Consider the following 18795-nt stretch of genomic DNA (forward strand, 5'->3'; position numbering starts at 1 on the left):
TGTTTTGATAGCTACGTAAGAGTGTAAACAGTATATAAACCTAAACAGTTGTTATCATGTAGTGGTTAAAGCTTTGGCTTTGGGATTAGTGAGTCAGTAAGAATGCTTTTAGCTCCAAATAACAGAAAGTCCTATTACAGTGGGTTAAACAAATAGCATCATCCCCGGACCCCCATGAAAACAAGTTAGGCAGCTGCTGGTGGAAGTTGAGTGGCTCACAGATGGCTATCTCTGAGATTCTCTTGATCTTTTTTTTTCGTTGTTGCACAGTGGTTGTGGAGCTGTAACTGTTAAAAATAGCAAAGAGGTAGCATTTGTTTCAGAAAGCAAAAGTTAGCCCACAGCAAACCTCTGCTTGCGTCTCATTGACCAGAATTTTGTCATATCTACCCTTGGCTGGAAGGTGGCTAGGAAGAACTGGGCTGGGAATGGAGTTTGGGTCAACCAGTCAACAGTGTCAACCAGAGTCTGAGTTACTGATTTTTAATCTCAGCTCTGCCATTTATTAGCTGTGTTATAGTCAAGTTATTTAGCCTTTCTAAGCCAGAATTTCTTTATCTCTAAAGTGAGGATGAAGAAGATGATTATTATTATTAAAATACTACTCCTATTCCTCCTACTCCTATAAAATGAGACAATGCATGTAAAAATCTGAGCAATGTGCCAGACAAGGGAATTGGTGCTCACAAAATATTAGCTGTAGTTATATCATCATCATCTTCCATGTCACCACCGGCTTCATTCTTTCATTTTATTGAGGTAAAATTCACGTAACATAACATAAAACTGACCATTTTAAAGTGCACAGTTCAGTGGCATTTAGTACATTCACAGTGTTGTGCAACTACCACTTCTGTCTAGCTCCAGAATATTTTCATCACCCCAAAAGGAAACTTGGTACCAATTAAGAAGTCTCTACTTGCTCCCCTTAACCAAGCTCCTGGCAACCACTAATCTGCTTTCTGCCTGCATGGATTTACCCCTTCTGAATATTTTGTGTAAATAGAATTATGCAATATATCACCTTTTGTGTCTCACTTCTTTCATTTAGCTTGTTTTTGAGATTCATCCATGTTGTAGCATGTATCAGTGCTCCATTCCTTTTTATGGCTGAATAATATTCCATTTCTATAGAAATATTCCCTTTTTCTTTGTTCATTGATCAGTTGATGGGCATTTGGGTTGTTTCCACCTTTTGGCCATTGTTAATAGTGCTGCTCTGAACATTCATGCTAAAGTATTTGTTTAAATACCTTTTTTTGCTTCTTTTTATTATATACCTAGGAATAGAACGTCTGGATCATATAGTAATTCAGTGTTTAACTTTTTGAGGAGTTGCCAAACTATGATTTGCATTGTCTGCACCGTTTTACATTCCCACCAGCAATGTATGAGAGTTCCAGTTTCTTTGCATCCTTGTCAACACTTGCTATTTACTGTTTTTTTTGATTGTAGCCATCCTAGTGGATATGAAGTTCTATTTCATTTGGTTTTAGTTTGCATTTCCCTAATGACTAATGATGTTGAACATCTTTTCATGTGCCTGTTGGCCATTTGTTTATCTCCTTTGGAGAAAGAGCTATTAAGATCCTTCACTCATTTTAAAATCAGGTTGTTTGTCTTTTTGTTGTTAAGTTGTAAGAATTCTTTATTTATTCTGGATACTAAACCCTTATCAGATATATTATTTGCAAATATTTTTTCCCATTCTGTAGGTTGTCTTTTTACTTTCTTGATAGTGTCCTTTGATGCACAAAACTTTAATTTTGATTGAGTTTGAATCATTTTGTATTTTATTGCTTGTACTTTTGGTACAAGCATATCTGAGATTCCATTACCAGATCCAAAGTCATGAAGATTTATTCCTATTTTTGTCTAAGAATTTTATAGTTTTAGCTCTTATGTTTGTCTTTGATCTTAAGGGATTGATTTTGGATGAGTTTTGATCCATTTTGAGTTAATTTTATGTATAATACGAAGTTAGGGCCACGAACTTCATTCTAATCACTGTTATCACCTGTATTACCCATTATTATGAAGCATGAAGTCACTCAAACAAAACTTCTGAATTGTTTTTCTAAATACCTTTTTCCCCATGAATTCAACCAGTGGTAGTTTCCTTCTTAATTTTTATAATTGAAAACATTCTGCAAAATGTAAAATGTGTTCCCTAATTAGCTGATCCCATTTTATCCTGTGTATAATAGAAAAACTTGAGCTCCGTTAGACATATCTATAGTAGGTCTGGGTTTTTTAATTTGTAAAATTGGCAGGAGTGATTAGTAAATCTCTGTTTCTAGGTTTAAAATTTTCCACTGATTTTGACCATTGAATTTGCTATTGAAGTGTAGTCAGTGGGAATATGTAATTGTTTCTTTTGCATTTGAATCTTCTGTTATTCAGCAGTTTATTCATCGTCTGTTATGTCTTTTATTGAATGCTGTTCCTGGATTAGACGTTATCTTTCTAGCCTTTTTTTCCCTCCTCATCTACAGTGTTCAGGGTGATGTAGTTTCCTGGGAAAAAGTGCTGGTGTTGTGGTAGCCTATATAAGGCTGTTGTGTACTATTCTTTAGCATTAGGAAAAAAGAGAAACTTCTCAGTGCAGGATGGACAGGATGGACCTTATGTGTAACTGTCCAAAATTTTAACTTTTAAAGTTGTCAGACTATCTGTTTTAAATGGAGGGGGATATAATTTGGTTGTTCCTTTTTGTAGTACTTGATTCTGAAGCTTGAAAGGCCTGCTATAGTCCAGAATATCACATTTGGAAAATATGAAAAAACTCATGTCTGCAATTTGAAGAAATTTAAAGTCTTTGGTGGAATGAATGAAGAAAATATGACAGAACTATTGTCCAGGTGAGTTATGATTATGAGGAGGAAAGAGTTGTTTTCTAAACAAGCTGCAGTCTTAGTTTTTTTGTAGCTAAATGTGCATGATTTAGTTTTTCAGGGGAGAAAAGAATATTTCTACTATTCTATTTCTAGTGCCTTATTTTAATATTGTGGCTTGAGTCAGCTTTTTTTTTTTTTAACCACCAGATACTAGTTAATATTGTTACCAAAGAAGAAAGGATAAAATGTTTTGTTTTTTTCTTACTTCTTATTTTTCAGTCTTGGTTTTGAACTGTTAATGACTTTAGAAATAGTTTAATTAAAAGCCTCAATCAGAATCTTTGCTATAAAAATATAGACTCTATCTAAAACATTAAGATTGATTGCCCTAATCCAGAAGTAATATTCTGGGAGTTTATAAATTGTAGACTAAAAAAAGAAAAAGTAAATGATTGCACCTAGCTCAGTGCTTACCACTTGGAAGCAGCTCAGTAAATTTGAGTTTTAACAACATAGACCACCAGGAATGAAGGTGTTAGTTTGTACCCTACATAGTGAAAAATCAGATAGCCAAAGGAATGGACAAATAAAGCTATGGAATTTTAGAATCTATTTATGACATGGTGTGTCCCATTAGAACAATACTTAAATATATAAATATTATTTGCTTTTGATTTAAGTCATGAAAGTATTTCAGGACATAAGGCAACTTGAGGGTAAGTGGCTTTCCCATAAATGTGTGTGTCACTTTCAGTTGTTTAAGTAGAGAGGTGATAGGGTTTATTTTTATTTAGGATAAGGTGGATGCTATTAAACTAACAGAGTAAGATTGTCTTTGAAAATTTGATGATCTTTAAAAGAAACATTGGCTTCTCAATGAGAATTAAATAACTTAATTCTTTGACAAATTCTAATACTTGGCTCTAAGTTGTAAGATATGCGTGTGAATTGTGTTTTAATTTTCTTACTGCGTGAATATTTTATGTGAAATACTCAGTTGTACATTAAGGACACTGGGTCCTATCACACATTTCCATGTACTGTAGCCACGTTCTTTAATTAACACTGAACATTTTTCGTTAGCCCTCATATAATTAAGAGAATACAGTTATAATGGAGTTGATGTGAATGTACAAGTTTTGACCTATATTCTCATGTTCAACTACTTCTTTACATTGGATTGGTCATGTATTTTGAGCATTGGTTTAAACTTAAAATCTGAGTATGATATTAATCTGTGTTTTAGTGTGTTTGCTAAATTACAAAATCAGATTTGATAACCTTTTTTTTTTCACAGTGGCCTGAAGAATGATTATAACAAAGAAACATTCACCTTGAAGCATAAAATTGATGAACAGATGTTTCCTTGTCGATTCATTAAAATAGGTAAGGTTTTTAGCATTCTGGGATAGAAATAAATTCTTTATATCATTAGTCAGCAAACTACAGCTTGTGAGCCGAATTGTGCAGGCCACTTGTTTTTTTTAAATAAAATTTTATGAGAACATTGCCATGCTGGTTGGTCACAAAATGTCTGTGTCTGCTTTTGTGCTACAAAGGCAAAGTTGAGCAGTTGCAAGAGACCATATAGCCAAGAAAGTCTGGAATATTTACTGTTTGGATCTTTACAGAAAAGTTTGCCAACCCCTGCTTTATAAATTTGTAGCTAAGTGACAGTTATTTCAAGTGAAACCTTTCCTAAGTATTTTCTCATTTTGAAAATTTCTTGAGTTTTATGAGATGAAGTGATTTGATTGCCTTGATTGTTTTATGAAAGGTTTATCAGTTGTAAAATTATAACATTCTAAAACCAAATACTGATGAATTCCTTAATACAGTGTAGTATGGTTATTTTCTATTCTATTCTTTTGTATTCCTTTTTTTTTTTTAGTGAAATGTTGGTCAAACACATAAAACTAATTTCATGACCCTCTAATAAGTTGCAAAATAATGTTTGAAAAATACTACCTAAGGCCTATATTTATTAACCCAGTATTTTAGCTTAAAGTATTTGTAATGCCTCCTCAAAATTAGTATTTTTACAGTTATTTTGTTTTCCTTTAAGATTTGTTATTTAGAAGGTAAGAAAATTGAGGACTTGAATCCTTTAACTTCCGTCTGTGTTGCATACCTTTGAAAATATTATGTTAAAATTGAGGTGAAAGTGAATCAGATCCCTTAAAAAATAATATTAAAAGCCAGAAGCCATGTTTTGACTTGGGAGAAATGCTCCTCTTTTAGAACAAGCAGTGTACTTCACAGTCATTGTTTGCTGATATATCAAGAATTGGCCTGTTCATTTCATTGAGTCAGATAGTTCTATTGGGCAAAAAGAGTATCTGAAGTCTTAATAAAGACTACTTATAGAGGGAAAACTATAGAATAGTTGGCTGTCCAGTCTGTTACTTTCTTTTGTAACTATAGTTTCTGTTCTTATAATAAATAATTGTAAATAAAAACCTGTGTCCTGTTTTCCTGTGAGAATTTATGAAGCACATTTTTTGAATGAATTTAACTCTTAGTTGTTTCTTCTTTTGCAGTAATGAATAATTCTTTCCTCAGTATGCAGACCACCCAGTTCTTACAGACCCTTGCTTAGCTTTAAAAATTCACTGGTCTTATATTTCAAATGTACAAGCAGTGAAAAATCTTATATTTTCATATAATAAATTTAGGTCTTACAGTTTTAAAGTACTTATTCAACTTCTGTTTTGCTTATTCATGCAAAATGAAATATTCTCTCTCTTCTTTTAAAATTTCTTTAATTTGTGCTTTTTTGTTCATTTCCTACAGTCATTAGTTTCCTTTGAAGGAAAGTATCTACTACTGCTTCTATAGTTCTCTATCGTCTAGTATTATTCTTTAGAAGAAGTATGAGTGAAAGTCTGTTTAGAGAAGTTGCCTAGTTCCTTCTCTTAAAAATTTGTAAGAAGAGAACAAAGATCTCTTATGGATCGGTTAGACATTCAGCTCTCTGAAGACAAGAAATTGGACCTCTTTCTAGCCCTTTCTATCGGCCTTTTAATTATAGGGCAAAATAGTGTCTTTTACTTGACCCTGGTGGGTTAGTTTTACAGTATTCAGGCAAAATGTTAACTAGAGCTTTCTACATAACTGTCACTAACTTACTTGATATTTGGGCTTTTCATATTTAGATAACTTCATATGTCTTAGTTTTCTGTTAAAAAGATGTTAATAGTGGTCTGCAGTGGTTGCTTTCCATCTGTTTCCCAATATTTTCTTGATAAGGTTTTTTTTTGAAAATAATATAAGGAAAATGTGAAACTAAAAGTCTGTATGTTGGGTTGGTATTTTTAGTTTGTCACCATATTTTCTTTAAAAGTCATTCTGATAAAGCACTTGAGTGATGTGTAGCTCTCTTGGTGGCGAGTTAGCACAGGTATTTGTTTACCTGGGTGGGATAAATTGATAGCATTTTCTTAAAAGAAAAAATGTGTTTGAATACTTCACACTTATGTTCTACAATGATATGTTTGAAAGATCTTGCTTTGTTTAAAAAACAAGTTTATCCTTAACAATTTCTATAGTCAGTCTTCAATTATCACAGTAATGGAGGGAAACAGAAGCAAGACTAACTCAATGGCAGATAATCTCCAAATCATGCACTGACATCTAAATATAATTTCCACTATAATGAATATAGCTTGTTCATTAAATTTGGCCTAAACCAAATTTGAGTAAGTTTGTACACAAATTGTTAACAAGGAAAATAAGCTTTCATTTTTACTGTATGGCAAGGGTTAGGTTTTAAAATCTGTTGTGGATAATCCAGAGTGTCAGCATAGTTGAACTGACCGTGAGGTAAATCTTACTTTCCTTTCTTAAGTTACTTTTTGTGTAAAATGAGTATGATAATACCTTCTCTGTCTAATGGTAGGGTAGGTCGCTATATTGGAGATTTTCTCGAGTTCTGTTCTAGTTTGTGGATCTGTGGTAGTCTTTTGAATTTTAATTTAAGATCATATTTATGAAGGAAATTATTTTATTTTGAATGTCTCTTTGTGCATTTATATGTCTTATTACATGTAGTATTTTAGGTACTGTAGAAAAAGAGTATGCACAAATATATTTTTAATCATCATGTTATTTCAACAATCATTATTTACAGGTTCTTATGTTCTTATTGTTTTTGATAGTTTGTAACTGCTTTCACATGTAGTATCTCATTTGAAGATTATACTGGCAGATAAAATCTTTCTTTTTTTAGTTGAGGAAACTGAGGGTAGAAGTCAAGTGATGTATCCCAGGCTACATAGCTAAGTAAGTGATGGGTCAAAGATACAGCGTTCGGTATATGCTTTTGGGTATGTGCTTGTCTTGCTTTAAAGCAGTAATAACAGTAGGTATCATTTATGAAGCATCTGCCTAACACTCTGTAAGGTAGATGTTATTATACTCACTTTACACGTGAGGAAACTGAAGTCCAGAGGTTAAATGACCGGGCCAAGACCATACAGGTAGTAAAATGTAGAGGTGGGATACAAACTTGTCTGTCTACATGCAAATGTTGAGCTCTGTTAATATGTGAAATGTGTAAGTTTTGTTTCCTCAGGTAGATTGTGAAATCCTTGGGGATGGCGACCGTCTTCTGTTTCCTCAAATTTCAAAAGCACCAAGGAAACTGCTTGCCTCATTAGAGATCTTGTATATGTACTTTTTGAGTTTGTTGTACAGGAATTTATAGGAATTAATAAGTGGCATCACGAACTTGATGGAGTTCTTCAACCTCTAACAAATGTATTTAGCATTTCCTTCAATTATGAATATAGGCAATAACTCATAGTAGTATTAGCAGTACTTGTTACTTGTCACAGATAGAAGTTATAAATTTTTCCCATCACATTACAATGTGAAAAATATTACCATAACTTTGAAATTATCATAATTATTAGACCTGCCACGAGATCTTGTTATCTAATTTGTCTAAAAAAAGCATATATATTTCTATGTCATAATTATTTTTTCATTATTTTTCTCACTATATTTCAATACAATTGTAATCCTATGTATTTTCCTTTATGCATTTAAATCTGAGGGGGATTGGATCACAGGGTTCACTGAACAGCCAAAGGGGGTTCATGGCGCAAAAAAGGCAAAGAGCCTATGTTGGAGTGATGTCTTTGACAGGAATTGGTGTGGAAGTTGTGAGTTGGCCTTAGGAAGAAATCTGGTTTCAGGTAACACCTATAAGTAAAAGGGAAATTTAGTAAGAAAGGAGAGTTAATTGGAAGATCAGATTCGAGAGAGCAAGGTAAAGGTTTGGAAGGGAAAATCTCCTTAGTGGGAAATTCCATCAGATGAGAGAAAACATAAAGTGGAATGGGATGTGGGTGTTGGTTACAGATGACTAGAAGAGTTTGCATCTTGATTCATAGCCAAGATAACAGATATATGAGGAAACTAGCAAGGTGAGGTGGTGGCAGGTGAGTCCTGGAAGAAGTGTGGGGGAGTCCTGGTTTTTAGTAGATGGGATGACTTGGACTTCTATGGACTTTTTGGATTTTTGCAGCCTGGGTGATTGTGGGAGCTTCAGGGAGAAGCTTTAGCTCTGACTGGCTTCAGCTTGCATTCTGGATCCTCAGAAGTATTTAAAAGTCTAAGCTGAGTACCAAGGCTGGGGGAGTGCCCCGATGGTGGACCTTCATGAGAGCATATGGAAAGGTGACATTTAAAACTACACTAGTAAGAGGAAAATTAATAATGTAATAATGGCTAATAAGAATAGCTAACATTTATTGAGCACTAACTATGTGCCAGTTACTGTGCTAAGTGCTTTGTGTACTTAGCTCATTAATTCTGTAGTAGAATAGATGCACCCTTTCTGAGTGGTTAATCTTGAATTTTTAGGCTCTCCCAGAAACTGACCTTAAAATTACTAGCATCTTCTAAGAGCTAGCTGTTGAGCTATCTAGAAAAGAGCTTCTCAAGTGATACTGCCAAAGCATATTGAATGTGCCACAGATGTGTTTCTTTGTGTTGAGATGTTGACTCTGTCAATCCTAGAATGGCAGGAGCCTGCAGCCTAGTACCTTTGTGTGCCACAAAAATATTGTCATTTTCTATGCCTGCCGTTTTATGAAAAAGGGTGAAAAACACTGATCCGATCATATCTGTATCTGATTATCCCATGGGGAAAACTGGCGGTTGAATCCTAGGATACAAACTCTCAGCCTTGGGATGTGTATTAGGAGTTGCTAATCTTTTTTTTTGAGGCGGGAGCAAAGGCATCTTTCGTTAGGCAATGAAGAACGTGTGCTTGGAGTTCTAATTCACATTTAGATTTTTGACATATAATACGCAGTATGTCTAATATGCATTACTAGTGTTGTTAATGCAAAAATCATTGGTAAAATTTGAAATGCATGTATATCATTCTGCTCATTCTGTATATATCCTTTCAGTTTGTTAAAAACTATACTCTTCTTTCATCTGCAATATAGATTATGTTCTTGTGAGATGACTTCCTAATTAACCTTTCTCCCAGCAGTGTTCTTTGAAGGGTGTTAAGAATTAGAACTAATTTTATTGTAGAAATATTTCTCTTGGGTTGTCAGGTTTATAGAAGAAATCTCACTAAAACAGAGTTGCTTAAAAGGTTTTAATAGGGGATGGCCCAGTGGCGTAGTGGTTAAGTTCACGTGCTCCGCTTTGGCAGCCTGGGGTTCATGGGTTCAGATCCTGGGTACGGACCTACACACTGCTCATCAAACCATGCTGTGGTGGCATCCCACATACAAAATAGAAGAAGATTAGCATAGCTGTTAGCTCACTGACAATCTCCCTCAAGCGGAAAGAGGAGGATTGGCAACAGATCTTAGCTCAGGGCCGATCTTCCTCACCAAAAAAAGAAAAAAAAAAGGGTTTGAATAAATGAACATTTTAATGGGACTTGAATAGATATAATAAGTGTTTTTTCCTCCTAATTTTATTGAACTTGGGCCTGGAAATTGAGAATGAATTTCAGATCTCTAATATTACTTGTCTTGTTATACTTATAGACTATGTTCTTGGGGCCTTGGGTTTAGAATCCTATTTTATTCTGACTTATACTGCTTGATGATTATTGCTGTGATATGGTAGATGAACTTTTTAAATGGTACTGCTACATAAAGAAATGAACACCAAATGATGATAATTTAGTATTTGTTGGTATAAGACTTTTTGAAATTTTTCTTGTTTGCACATACAAACTGAAAGCCATGTTAAACATCCCAACAGTCCTTCATATATCCAAATACTGATTCACGCTGCCTGTGTCTATTCTTCACTCACACAACCACCTTTAGATGACAGTACAGGAAAGCATCTGACCTAGTACATCTTAGCTCCTCATTGAGTCTGGTATGCTAAAAAAGAGCAGTGGACTTAGAAAGCATTAGACCTGGTGTCAGATATTGTTGATAGTCTGTTTTGATACTTATTCAAAACTTGACAAGTGTTAGTTTCTTCAAGGTAGTTATATTATTCACTCTGAACTGTATCAGTGTTACATTAAAATCCATTGGGCTGTCCTGCACTTTGAATTAATCTTTATCCATGCATAGTTTTGTAACATCATTCGTTGGTCATTTAGAAAATATGGTTCACTGAGTTATGCAGATCTTCCAAATGCCGAAACATTTCATTATATAATATTAAAAAAATCACGCTCATTAATATCGCTAACAATCTCATCAGAAAAGTCTTAAATATTGGAAAGTAGTTCAGCTCATAGTGGTGGATACCAATTTTCTAAAATCCTAATTTTCCCTTGAAAGCTTGATTTTATCCTTGGCAACAAATACTGTCAGTTGTTTTCCTTGAAATGACAGGTAAATGTCTGGCAAATACCCAAATCTAAATAATCATAGATGTCTGTCGGCTAAGAAGTGGTATCCTACTAGGGGGAGTAGGGGAAATGAATGGCTGTTTTAGCTTGCAACTCAAACAACTGTCCAGGTCCTTTTCCTTGAGATTTGGTATGCAGCAAGAGTCTTTTATGTGTTCTTCCTACTGTGTCACATAGAATATTAAAAAGATGTGTACTTAATAATAATGTGTACTTATTAAAATTAATTTTTACTGCATAATTAGGGACATTCTGAAATGAATTGTCTCTTTTTTTCTAACTGCACATGTGTGATGATGAAGAATACAGTGCAATTTGTACTATATTAAGGAGTACTGGTACACTTTTATGCTACCACTTTTTATGGCCCTCCCAAGGTGCCAGCAGTTTTATTCACCATTGCCTTTGTACCATGAGTGCAAACGCCAGTACAGTTTTTTACAAAAAGGCTGGTAAAGTCTTAGTCTTATTATGAAAAATAGTTTTGACCTCACGGGATCTCCTGAGAGGGTTGTGGGGCTCCCCAGGAGCCCATGGATCACACATTAAAAACCTCTACTCTGTCTTATCATTACTGGTATGAAATGTTGTCTTCATACTATGTTAATTCCTCTGAATCCTGGAGAGATTTTTGGATACACTCTTCTCCAATGATTTACCTTCCTTTGTCTTCACTAATATCAAACTTATAATTACTATATCTTTTTGGTATGTTTATTTTCTTATTTTTATTTTGGATGTTCTTGTGTAACTAATTTTTTTCAGATCAGCTTGTTCAGTTATGTCAAGAAAAAATGCATATATCCCATTTGGGATTTTGAGATTACATTAAATTTAAAATTAATTTGAGGGGAATCGACGTGTTTGCAACATTGAGTTTTCCCTTCTAGGAACTCAGTATGTCCTTTCATTTATTCACTTCTGAAGTAAAATTTTCTATTTTCTTAAAGAGATCTTGCATATTTTAAAGTTTATTCTGAGATATTAAAAATTTTTTTACTATTATAAAGGGGACTTTTTTCATTATGTTTTCTGATTGTTATAGGCATAGAGAAAGTTGATTTTCGTATATTTACCTTGCATACAAACTTTAAAAAAGTTTTTTGGTTAATTCTCATGAATTTTTTAGGTAGATAAGCTATGTCTTCAAATGATATTTGTGGATTTTTTCCTTATTGCATTGGCTAAGATCTCCCATATAGTGTTGAATAGTAGAGATATTGGACCTCTTTGTCATGTTCCTGACTTGAGTGGGAATACTTAATATTTCTCTATTTGGTTTAATTTTTGATACTTAAAAAGAAATCTAGGGAAGGAAGTTTTCTTTTGCTAGGCTCCTATTTCTTATGTATTAAAAGGTTGGGTGTTTTTTTTGTTGAGGAGGATTGGCCCTGAGTTAACATCTGTTGCCAATCTTCCTCTTTTTGTTTGAGGAAGATTTGCCCTGAGCTAGCATCCATGCCGTTCTTCCTCTATTTTGTATGTGGGTCTCTACCACAGCATGGCTTGATGAGTGGCATGTAGGTCTGCACCTGGGATCCAAACCTTTGAACTCTAGGCCACCAGAGCGGAGTGTGCAAACTTATAAAAGGTTTTTTTTTAATGAGTAGAAAGTAAATTTTATTAGCTTACTTTTAGCATATTGAAGTAATCAGATATATTTCTCTTTTCCTTTTTGAATGTGGTGAATTATATTAACATAGCTCCTATTATTGAATCATCCTTCCATTCTTGGAATTAGCTCTTTTGGTTAGAATCTTTTTGCAACTTTTAAAAAAAACTTTGAATATATATTTATAGCTGAGATTGGTCTTAAATCCTTTTTATTCCAGTTTTGTTTTCAGGGTTGTGCCACTTTGATAAGTGATTGAACTTTCCATCTCTTTTTCTGTTCTGATATCATTTAAATTATACAGCAGTTATTTGCTTCATGTGGATTTGGTAAAATTTGCCTGCTAAATCATCTAGTCCTGGTCTTGTGTTTTGGAGGGTAGATAAATGACCACTTTGATTTTATCTTACAGTACTTTTTTTTTTTTTTTGGCAGAAAACAATTTTGAATTTTATGAATGAGGTGCTCTAAACAACATCTTTTAGCCCATTGTCCCACTTAACAGCTAATTCACTGGAGTTCAGTGTGCTGTAATTTACATTTCTCTTCCCCATTGACAGCACCAGGCCTTGTGTTCTGTAACTGACACAAGTTGGTCATTTTCAGGGGTGTTAACAGTGCTTTTGTAATTAAAGAAATCCCATGATGGCCTGGATTATAAGTTTCTTTTTGCTGCGGTAGCCCCAGCTCCTTCCTAATAGTACAGTGCTAGACATATAGAAGGTATTCAGAAAATTTGTGGAATGGACCCTAATAGGCTTGAATAGTGATTTTACTCTCCCAGAGGTTTATTTGAACTATATTAATTTTGTGTTTTTCTTTTTTCTCCTCAAAGTTCCACTCTTATCTTGGGGACCCAGCTTTAACTTTAGCATCTGGTATGTTGAACTTAGTGGCATTGATGATCCTGATGTAGTACAACCATGTCTCAACTGGTATAGCAAGGTAGGACTGTATTTTAAAATCCTGATTTTATGTTTCTAATGCCTATAAAGGGAGAATTGTGTCAGTCTCTTGTCTTCATTGAGAGTAATTTAAAATATTGAGAATAGTAATAATTATAATGATTAATCAATGAACATTCATTAAGCATTTATATTTCTGAGCTTCTAAGCAATCTTTATAACTTACTCATTAACATTCTACGAGATAGGTACACTTATTATCCATATTTTACAGATGATGAAGTGGAGTACAGAGAGGTTAAATATTTTGCTTAAGGCCACATGGTTGTAGAGTGCTGAAGGCAGTATATGAACTCAGATAGTCTGGCTCCAGAGTCTGCCATTATATTATTATACCTATCTGACTCTGAATTTTGTTTTTAACCTATATTGATAGAAATATTTAAACATAATTTTTAGTGGGGTAGTTTTGGTCCTGAATTGCTTTTATAGTACATTCCTCCATTGTGTTTGTGTTGAATAAAAGAGCAATATTTACTTTTCCTTTTAAAGACCTAGAGTTTGAAATAGTTTCTATAAATATTATGATCTTGTGCTGATAGGAAGTATAAAATGATATTTAACAATTTTATTCATAGGTCATTTTATATAATAGATGTAGCCTGAAAAATGTGAATTTAAATTATTGAGAAATAGGTGTTTTTGAACACCTTTTATGCTTCATCTTTGTTTCCAATGTATATTTATTTGACCCTTTTGGCTATATTTTAGGGGGTTGGAGGGTGGGGGACTCTTCCTTGTCAAGGAGATAATACGGCTTTAGTCTAATCACCACTTCTGATGTCTTTATGTGCAAGTTTGGGTGAACTGATCTACTCCAAGAAGACTGGGAAGCAATACAGTTTCTTTTTGAGGTTTTTTTTTTTCGTATGGAATTTCAGCTCTTTTCTGTTCAGCTTAATTGAGGAACTTTTTGTTTGACTAATTTTTGGCATTTGGTTAATCAGTTTAAAATAGATGCTGACTTAGTATTGTCTGTATATTCTTGGATTTCCTGTAATATTGTTAAGTTCTTTCAAGGTAGAGACAATATTTTTAAAAATTAAAAATCACCTTTTCAGTGTTATAATAGATGCTTTGTATTTACTTAAATCTTCGAAATTCTATTGATTCTTTTAAAAAAATATATTTTATATTATATATATAAAATATATATTATATAATAATACTATATTATATATTATAAATATATGATATATAATTATCATATATATCATATAATTATTATGGTATATAATTATAATATATAATATAGTATAATTTATAGTATTATATTATAAAAATAATAATTTTCTGAAACTTGAATAAAATTTTCTCTTTAGCCTATGATGTGTGCTTGTGTTTTCTTTAATATACTCACAGAAGTCTCTTGTAGGAAATTGCAAATTTCACCTCTTTCCCCAACATTGTGGAAATGTTATATTTGAGAACTTGAAATTGTGCAGCCTCATTCACTTTTCAAGTTTTCGATATTTATTGTGAACCTCTAGAAATTAGATAAGGTCTTCACTCTCTTTGAGTTTCAATTCTTTTTGAAGCAGTAAAATTCTGTCTTCTCATAAATCCTCTCCTACTATGTATTTGTAATTAGCTTGATGAAAAATTTAAAATGTGGATATGATTCAGGCTCCTAAAGTCAACGTGATAAAAAGGTATTACTGTTTAATATGGTTCTAGATAGTTATGATAAATCCCTATTTAGAGGCCAATTCCAGGCGAATATGGGCCACCTTCCTTGTTGTAAAGATTTCATTCATTCATTCACCCATTCATTCATTCGCTAGCATTTTCTATGGGCCAGGCATCCTGGAGGTGCTGGGGATATGATGGTAAGTAAAACAGACATGGGCCTTTCGTTATGGCACGCGTGAATTAGGGAGGGATATGACTTTTAGCATCTTCTCATAGATGCAATTAGAGTTAGACTAGGGCCTCATAGTCCACTTAATTCAGGCCCTTACATTTATACATAAGGACCCTGAGGCCCAAAGGAGTTAAAGGAATTGCTCGGGCTCTTGGAGCTGCTGCTATTAGAGTGGAGAGGAGGCAAGAGCTTCCTTGGATTCTTGGATATAGAATCATTCTTTTGTTATTTGATGAGGGAAAATCTTGGTTAGCTATAGTGCTTAAGGAATAGTGTTTTGATAACCTTTTATTAATAAATCAACTATAAACTGATTTGTGTTTCAAGTCTTGTAAATCTTCTGCAGATAGTATTTTATTTTTTTGCCTTATTAAAAGATAATGCTTATTTAGTAAATCATGTTTTTGTTTGGTTATCATACATTGCTTCTATGTCATCAGTTTATTTTATTAATTCTTACTTGGAAATTTGTAGAAATCTCATAACATTCTTGAAGTTACTGTTTTTTATAAAGATTATTTATATAAGCTTGTTTTCTTGGCATTCATCCTATTAGGGGAGAGGTTGAGTAAACTGAGCATTCCTCTTTTTGGATTCTAGTTAATTGAGGCTTAATAGATGTTCAGTAGATGAGGTAGCCCAGGTTTAGAAAAAAAATTATAAAATTTAAAGTCTCTTTCTGTGATTTTGAGTCATAAAACCTCTTTGTGAATTTGAAATGCATGAACATTTTATAATGTTTGTCATTCAGGTAATAACTTGTTACTAAGAGCCAAAAACGAAAAACATATAATTTATGTGTATTATTCAATGGTTTCTTTGCTTTCAGTACCAACATTGTAATCTGGTTAGTAAAAGCCATGGAAGTTATAATTTTTACAATCTTAAATGGGCTTTGAGAAATAGTCTTTCTGCTTCTTTTCATGAAAGTTCAACAGGCACTAGAATTAGATCTGGTTTCATCTTTTTATATCTTTCATCTTCATGAAATATTTACCTGTGTATGTATCTGTATATCTTCATCTCTTTCATATCTTTCTGTTACATACTTTGTGACCTTTGGCAAGTTATTACAATTGGCTAGCTTCAGTTTAGCCATTTAAAAGTGGAAATAATAATGATAGTAATGAATAGAGTTGTACAATGTTTAGCACATAGTAATTGCTCGCTTTAGGTTAGTTAATTGTCATTTACTATTTCCTATAGTAATAACTAAGCAAATCTCTTCTTTTCATACTCTCTCTTGTGTTCCAGTAGTACCGTGAACAGGAAGCCATTCGCCTTTGCCTCAAACACTTCAGACAACACAACTATACAGAGGCCTTCGAATCTCTGCAAAAGAAAACCAAGATTGCCCTGGAACATCCCATGTTAACAGACCTGCATGATAAATTGGTGTTGAAGGGTGATTTTGATGCTTGTGAGGAATTGATTGAAAAAGCTGTAAATGGTATGTTATAAACATCATAAGTTAGATTGGTTATTAGGGTGATTTCAAGTATATACAAGAAATAGTTTTTTAAAAATATAGGCTTATAGCCAGTTGTTAATGTTTGTTTTTTGGTTTTGTTCCTTTATACTCTGTAAAGATTGTTAGCTCCTTGCATTAGGGACTTCTTTTACTTAAGATAGGTCCATAGTGTAGTGAGACTTGAAAATCAAAAAAGAAACATACTTGAAATCACATACCTAAATCTAGGTTGTCATCTTGGGAAACCATGCGCTTACATATGCAAGCATTGACTAACACTAAACCATGTTAGCAAAAGGCTTTTTTTTTTTTGGAGGATTAGCCCTGAGCTAACTACTACCAGTCCTCCTCTTTTTTGCTGAGGAAGCCTGGCCCTGAGCTAACATCGTGCCCATCTTCCTCTACTTTATACATGGGACGCCTACCACAGCATGGTGTGCCAAGCAGTGCCATGTCCGCACCCGGGATCCGAACCGGTGAACCCCGGGCCTCTGAGAAGCAGAACATGCGAACTTAACTGCTGCGCCACCAGGCCAGCCCTAGAAAAAGGCTTTAATGTTACCTTCAGTATTAGTGCCCTATTCCTTTATGTATTTTTGTTGATAGCAAATTGTCGTTTTTTTAATGGTGTAATTTGGTGGGTGGGTGGATAAGCCAAAAAATGTTATTAGTACACAGTTATAGTGAATGAGGAGGTTTGTATTGGAAACATCTTCTGTGAGGTGTGGATGCTACATAATTGCTGATTTTCTTGGGTGGCTTATAATCTGGTTTTGAAAGAAACGTGAATGTTAGAATGTAATATAATCTCCCAAGGTAATTGTTTTGGAGGATGACACCAATTGAATATTTAAGGTCTGGCATGTTTTATTATTTGAAAAAAAGGACATTGTTGTTTCTTTGTAGAATGGCATTCTTTTAAAAAATCTCCCACAGTGACTTTCATGGTGACAAAGAACAGAATAGGTACTTGTGGTATAATAAAAAAAATACATATTTGGTCTTTCGCTGTTCCTGGCACACAGCTCCTAAAACCCTTGGAATCTGTGGACTGCTAAGTGTCTTGTCTGCTGAGATGACTGGTGGCTGGGGTCTCTAGATAGCTTCAGATCTTTAGAAAGACCAAACCATGTGATTAGAGGGCTGGAACTTTCAGTCCCACCCCTGACCTCTGGGGAGGAGGGAGGGGTCAAAGATTGAATTCAGTCCCCAATGGCCAATGTTTAATTAATCATGCCTATGTAGTGGAGCCTCCAATAAAAAGCCCTATACAACGTGATTCAGAGAGCTTGCAGTTTGGTGAACACATTGAGGTGCTGGGAGGGTGGTGTGCTCTTGCCCTTTGCCTTTTTTCATTTGGTGGTTCTTGAGTTGTATCCTTTATAATAAATCAGTAACAGTAAGTAAAGTGCTTTCCTGAATTCTCTGGTCACTCTAATGAATTATTGAACTTGAGGGGGATTGTGGGAACCTCTGATTTATAGCCAGTAGATCAGAAGTACCGGTGGGCTGGGACTTGTGATTGGCATCTCAAGTGGGGGTTATCTTGTGGGACTGAGCCCTTTTAACTTGTGGAATCTGACGCCAAATCTGGGTAGATAGTGTCAGAATTAAATTGAATTGTTGCACACCTAGTTGGTGTCAGATAATTGGAGAAATGGTTGGTGTAAGAAAAAAACTCATATATTTGGTGTCAGAAGCATTGTGAGTAAAAACAGCTTAGTACTTAATATAAAACTTGTAGAATGAAATCTGGCACATCTTTTTGTAGAAAGAAATAAAGAATAATAGACCTTCTCACTGCTCTGCTTTCATATATTTTAATCTTATTGCTGTTATCATCCATTATTACAGGTGCTCATTTATCAGATATTGGTGAAATATTTTACAACGGAAGAAAGCAGAACCAGTACTGCCTTCTTTGAGTTTATAAATTTAAAGTTAAGTTAAATTGTTAGACTTGTACATTGTTACTACTTGTTTAGTTGATGATGTTACATGCAAATAAATGATTACTGGGTTTTAAATAGAGTATACTTTGGAGTATAAACACATAGAATATATGTGATTATTAATCTCTTGCCAAACCCTTAAAATGCCACTGGTGAAAGTATATTTGTCTGTATGGCATTTCTAAGAATGAATTCTGTATATTTTTAACTTTATAGGATGAGGAAGGCACAAGTAATTTTATGGG

General features: G+C 33.9%; 1 protein-coding gene across 25 annotated transcripts in view; it reads left to right on the forward strand.

The window, feature by feature from the left end:
• Positions 1-18795, forward strand: part of MKLN1 (muskelin 1) — a 312981-nt gene that overhangs the window by 202414 nt on the left and 91772 nt on the right. For 21 of the 25 annotated variants that reach the window (XM_070265077.1, XM_070265074.1, XM_070265090.1 and 18 more), the window contains 4 exons: positions 2719-2861; positions 4135-4223; positions 13134-13243; positions 16385-16577. In XM_070265077.1, coding sequence (XP_070121178.1) covers positions 2719-2861; positions 4135-4223; positions 13134-13243; positions 16385-16577 — 535 coding nt within the window. Of the gene's footprint in view, positions 1-2718; positions 2862-4134; positions 4224-13133; positions 13244-16381; positions 16578-18795 lie in introns of those variants that run through there. The other 4 variants (XM_070265091.1, XM_070265092.1, XM_070265093.1 and 1 more) reach the window with 2 other exon arrangements.

The sequence above is a fragment of the Equus caballus genome, chromosome 4, assembly GCF_041296265.1.
Source record: "Equus caballus isolate H_3958 breed thoroughbred chromosome 4, TB-T2T, whole genome shotgun sequence".
In the NCBI taxonomy this organism is placed as follows: domain Eukaryota; kingdom Metazoa; phylum Chordata; class Mammalia; order Perissodactyla; family Equidae; genus Equus; species Equus caballus.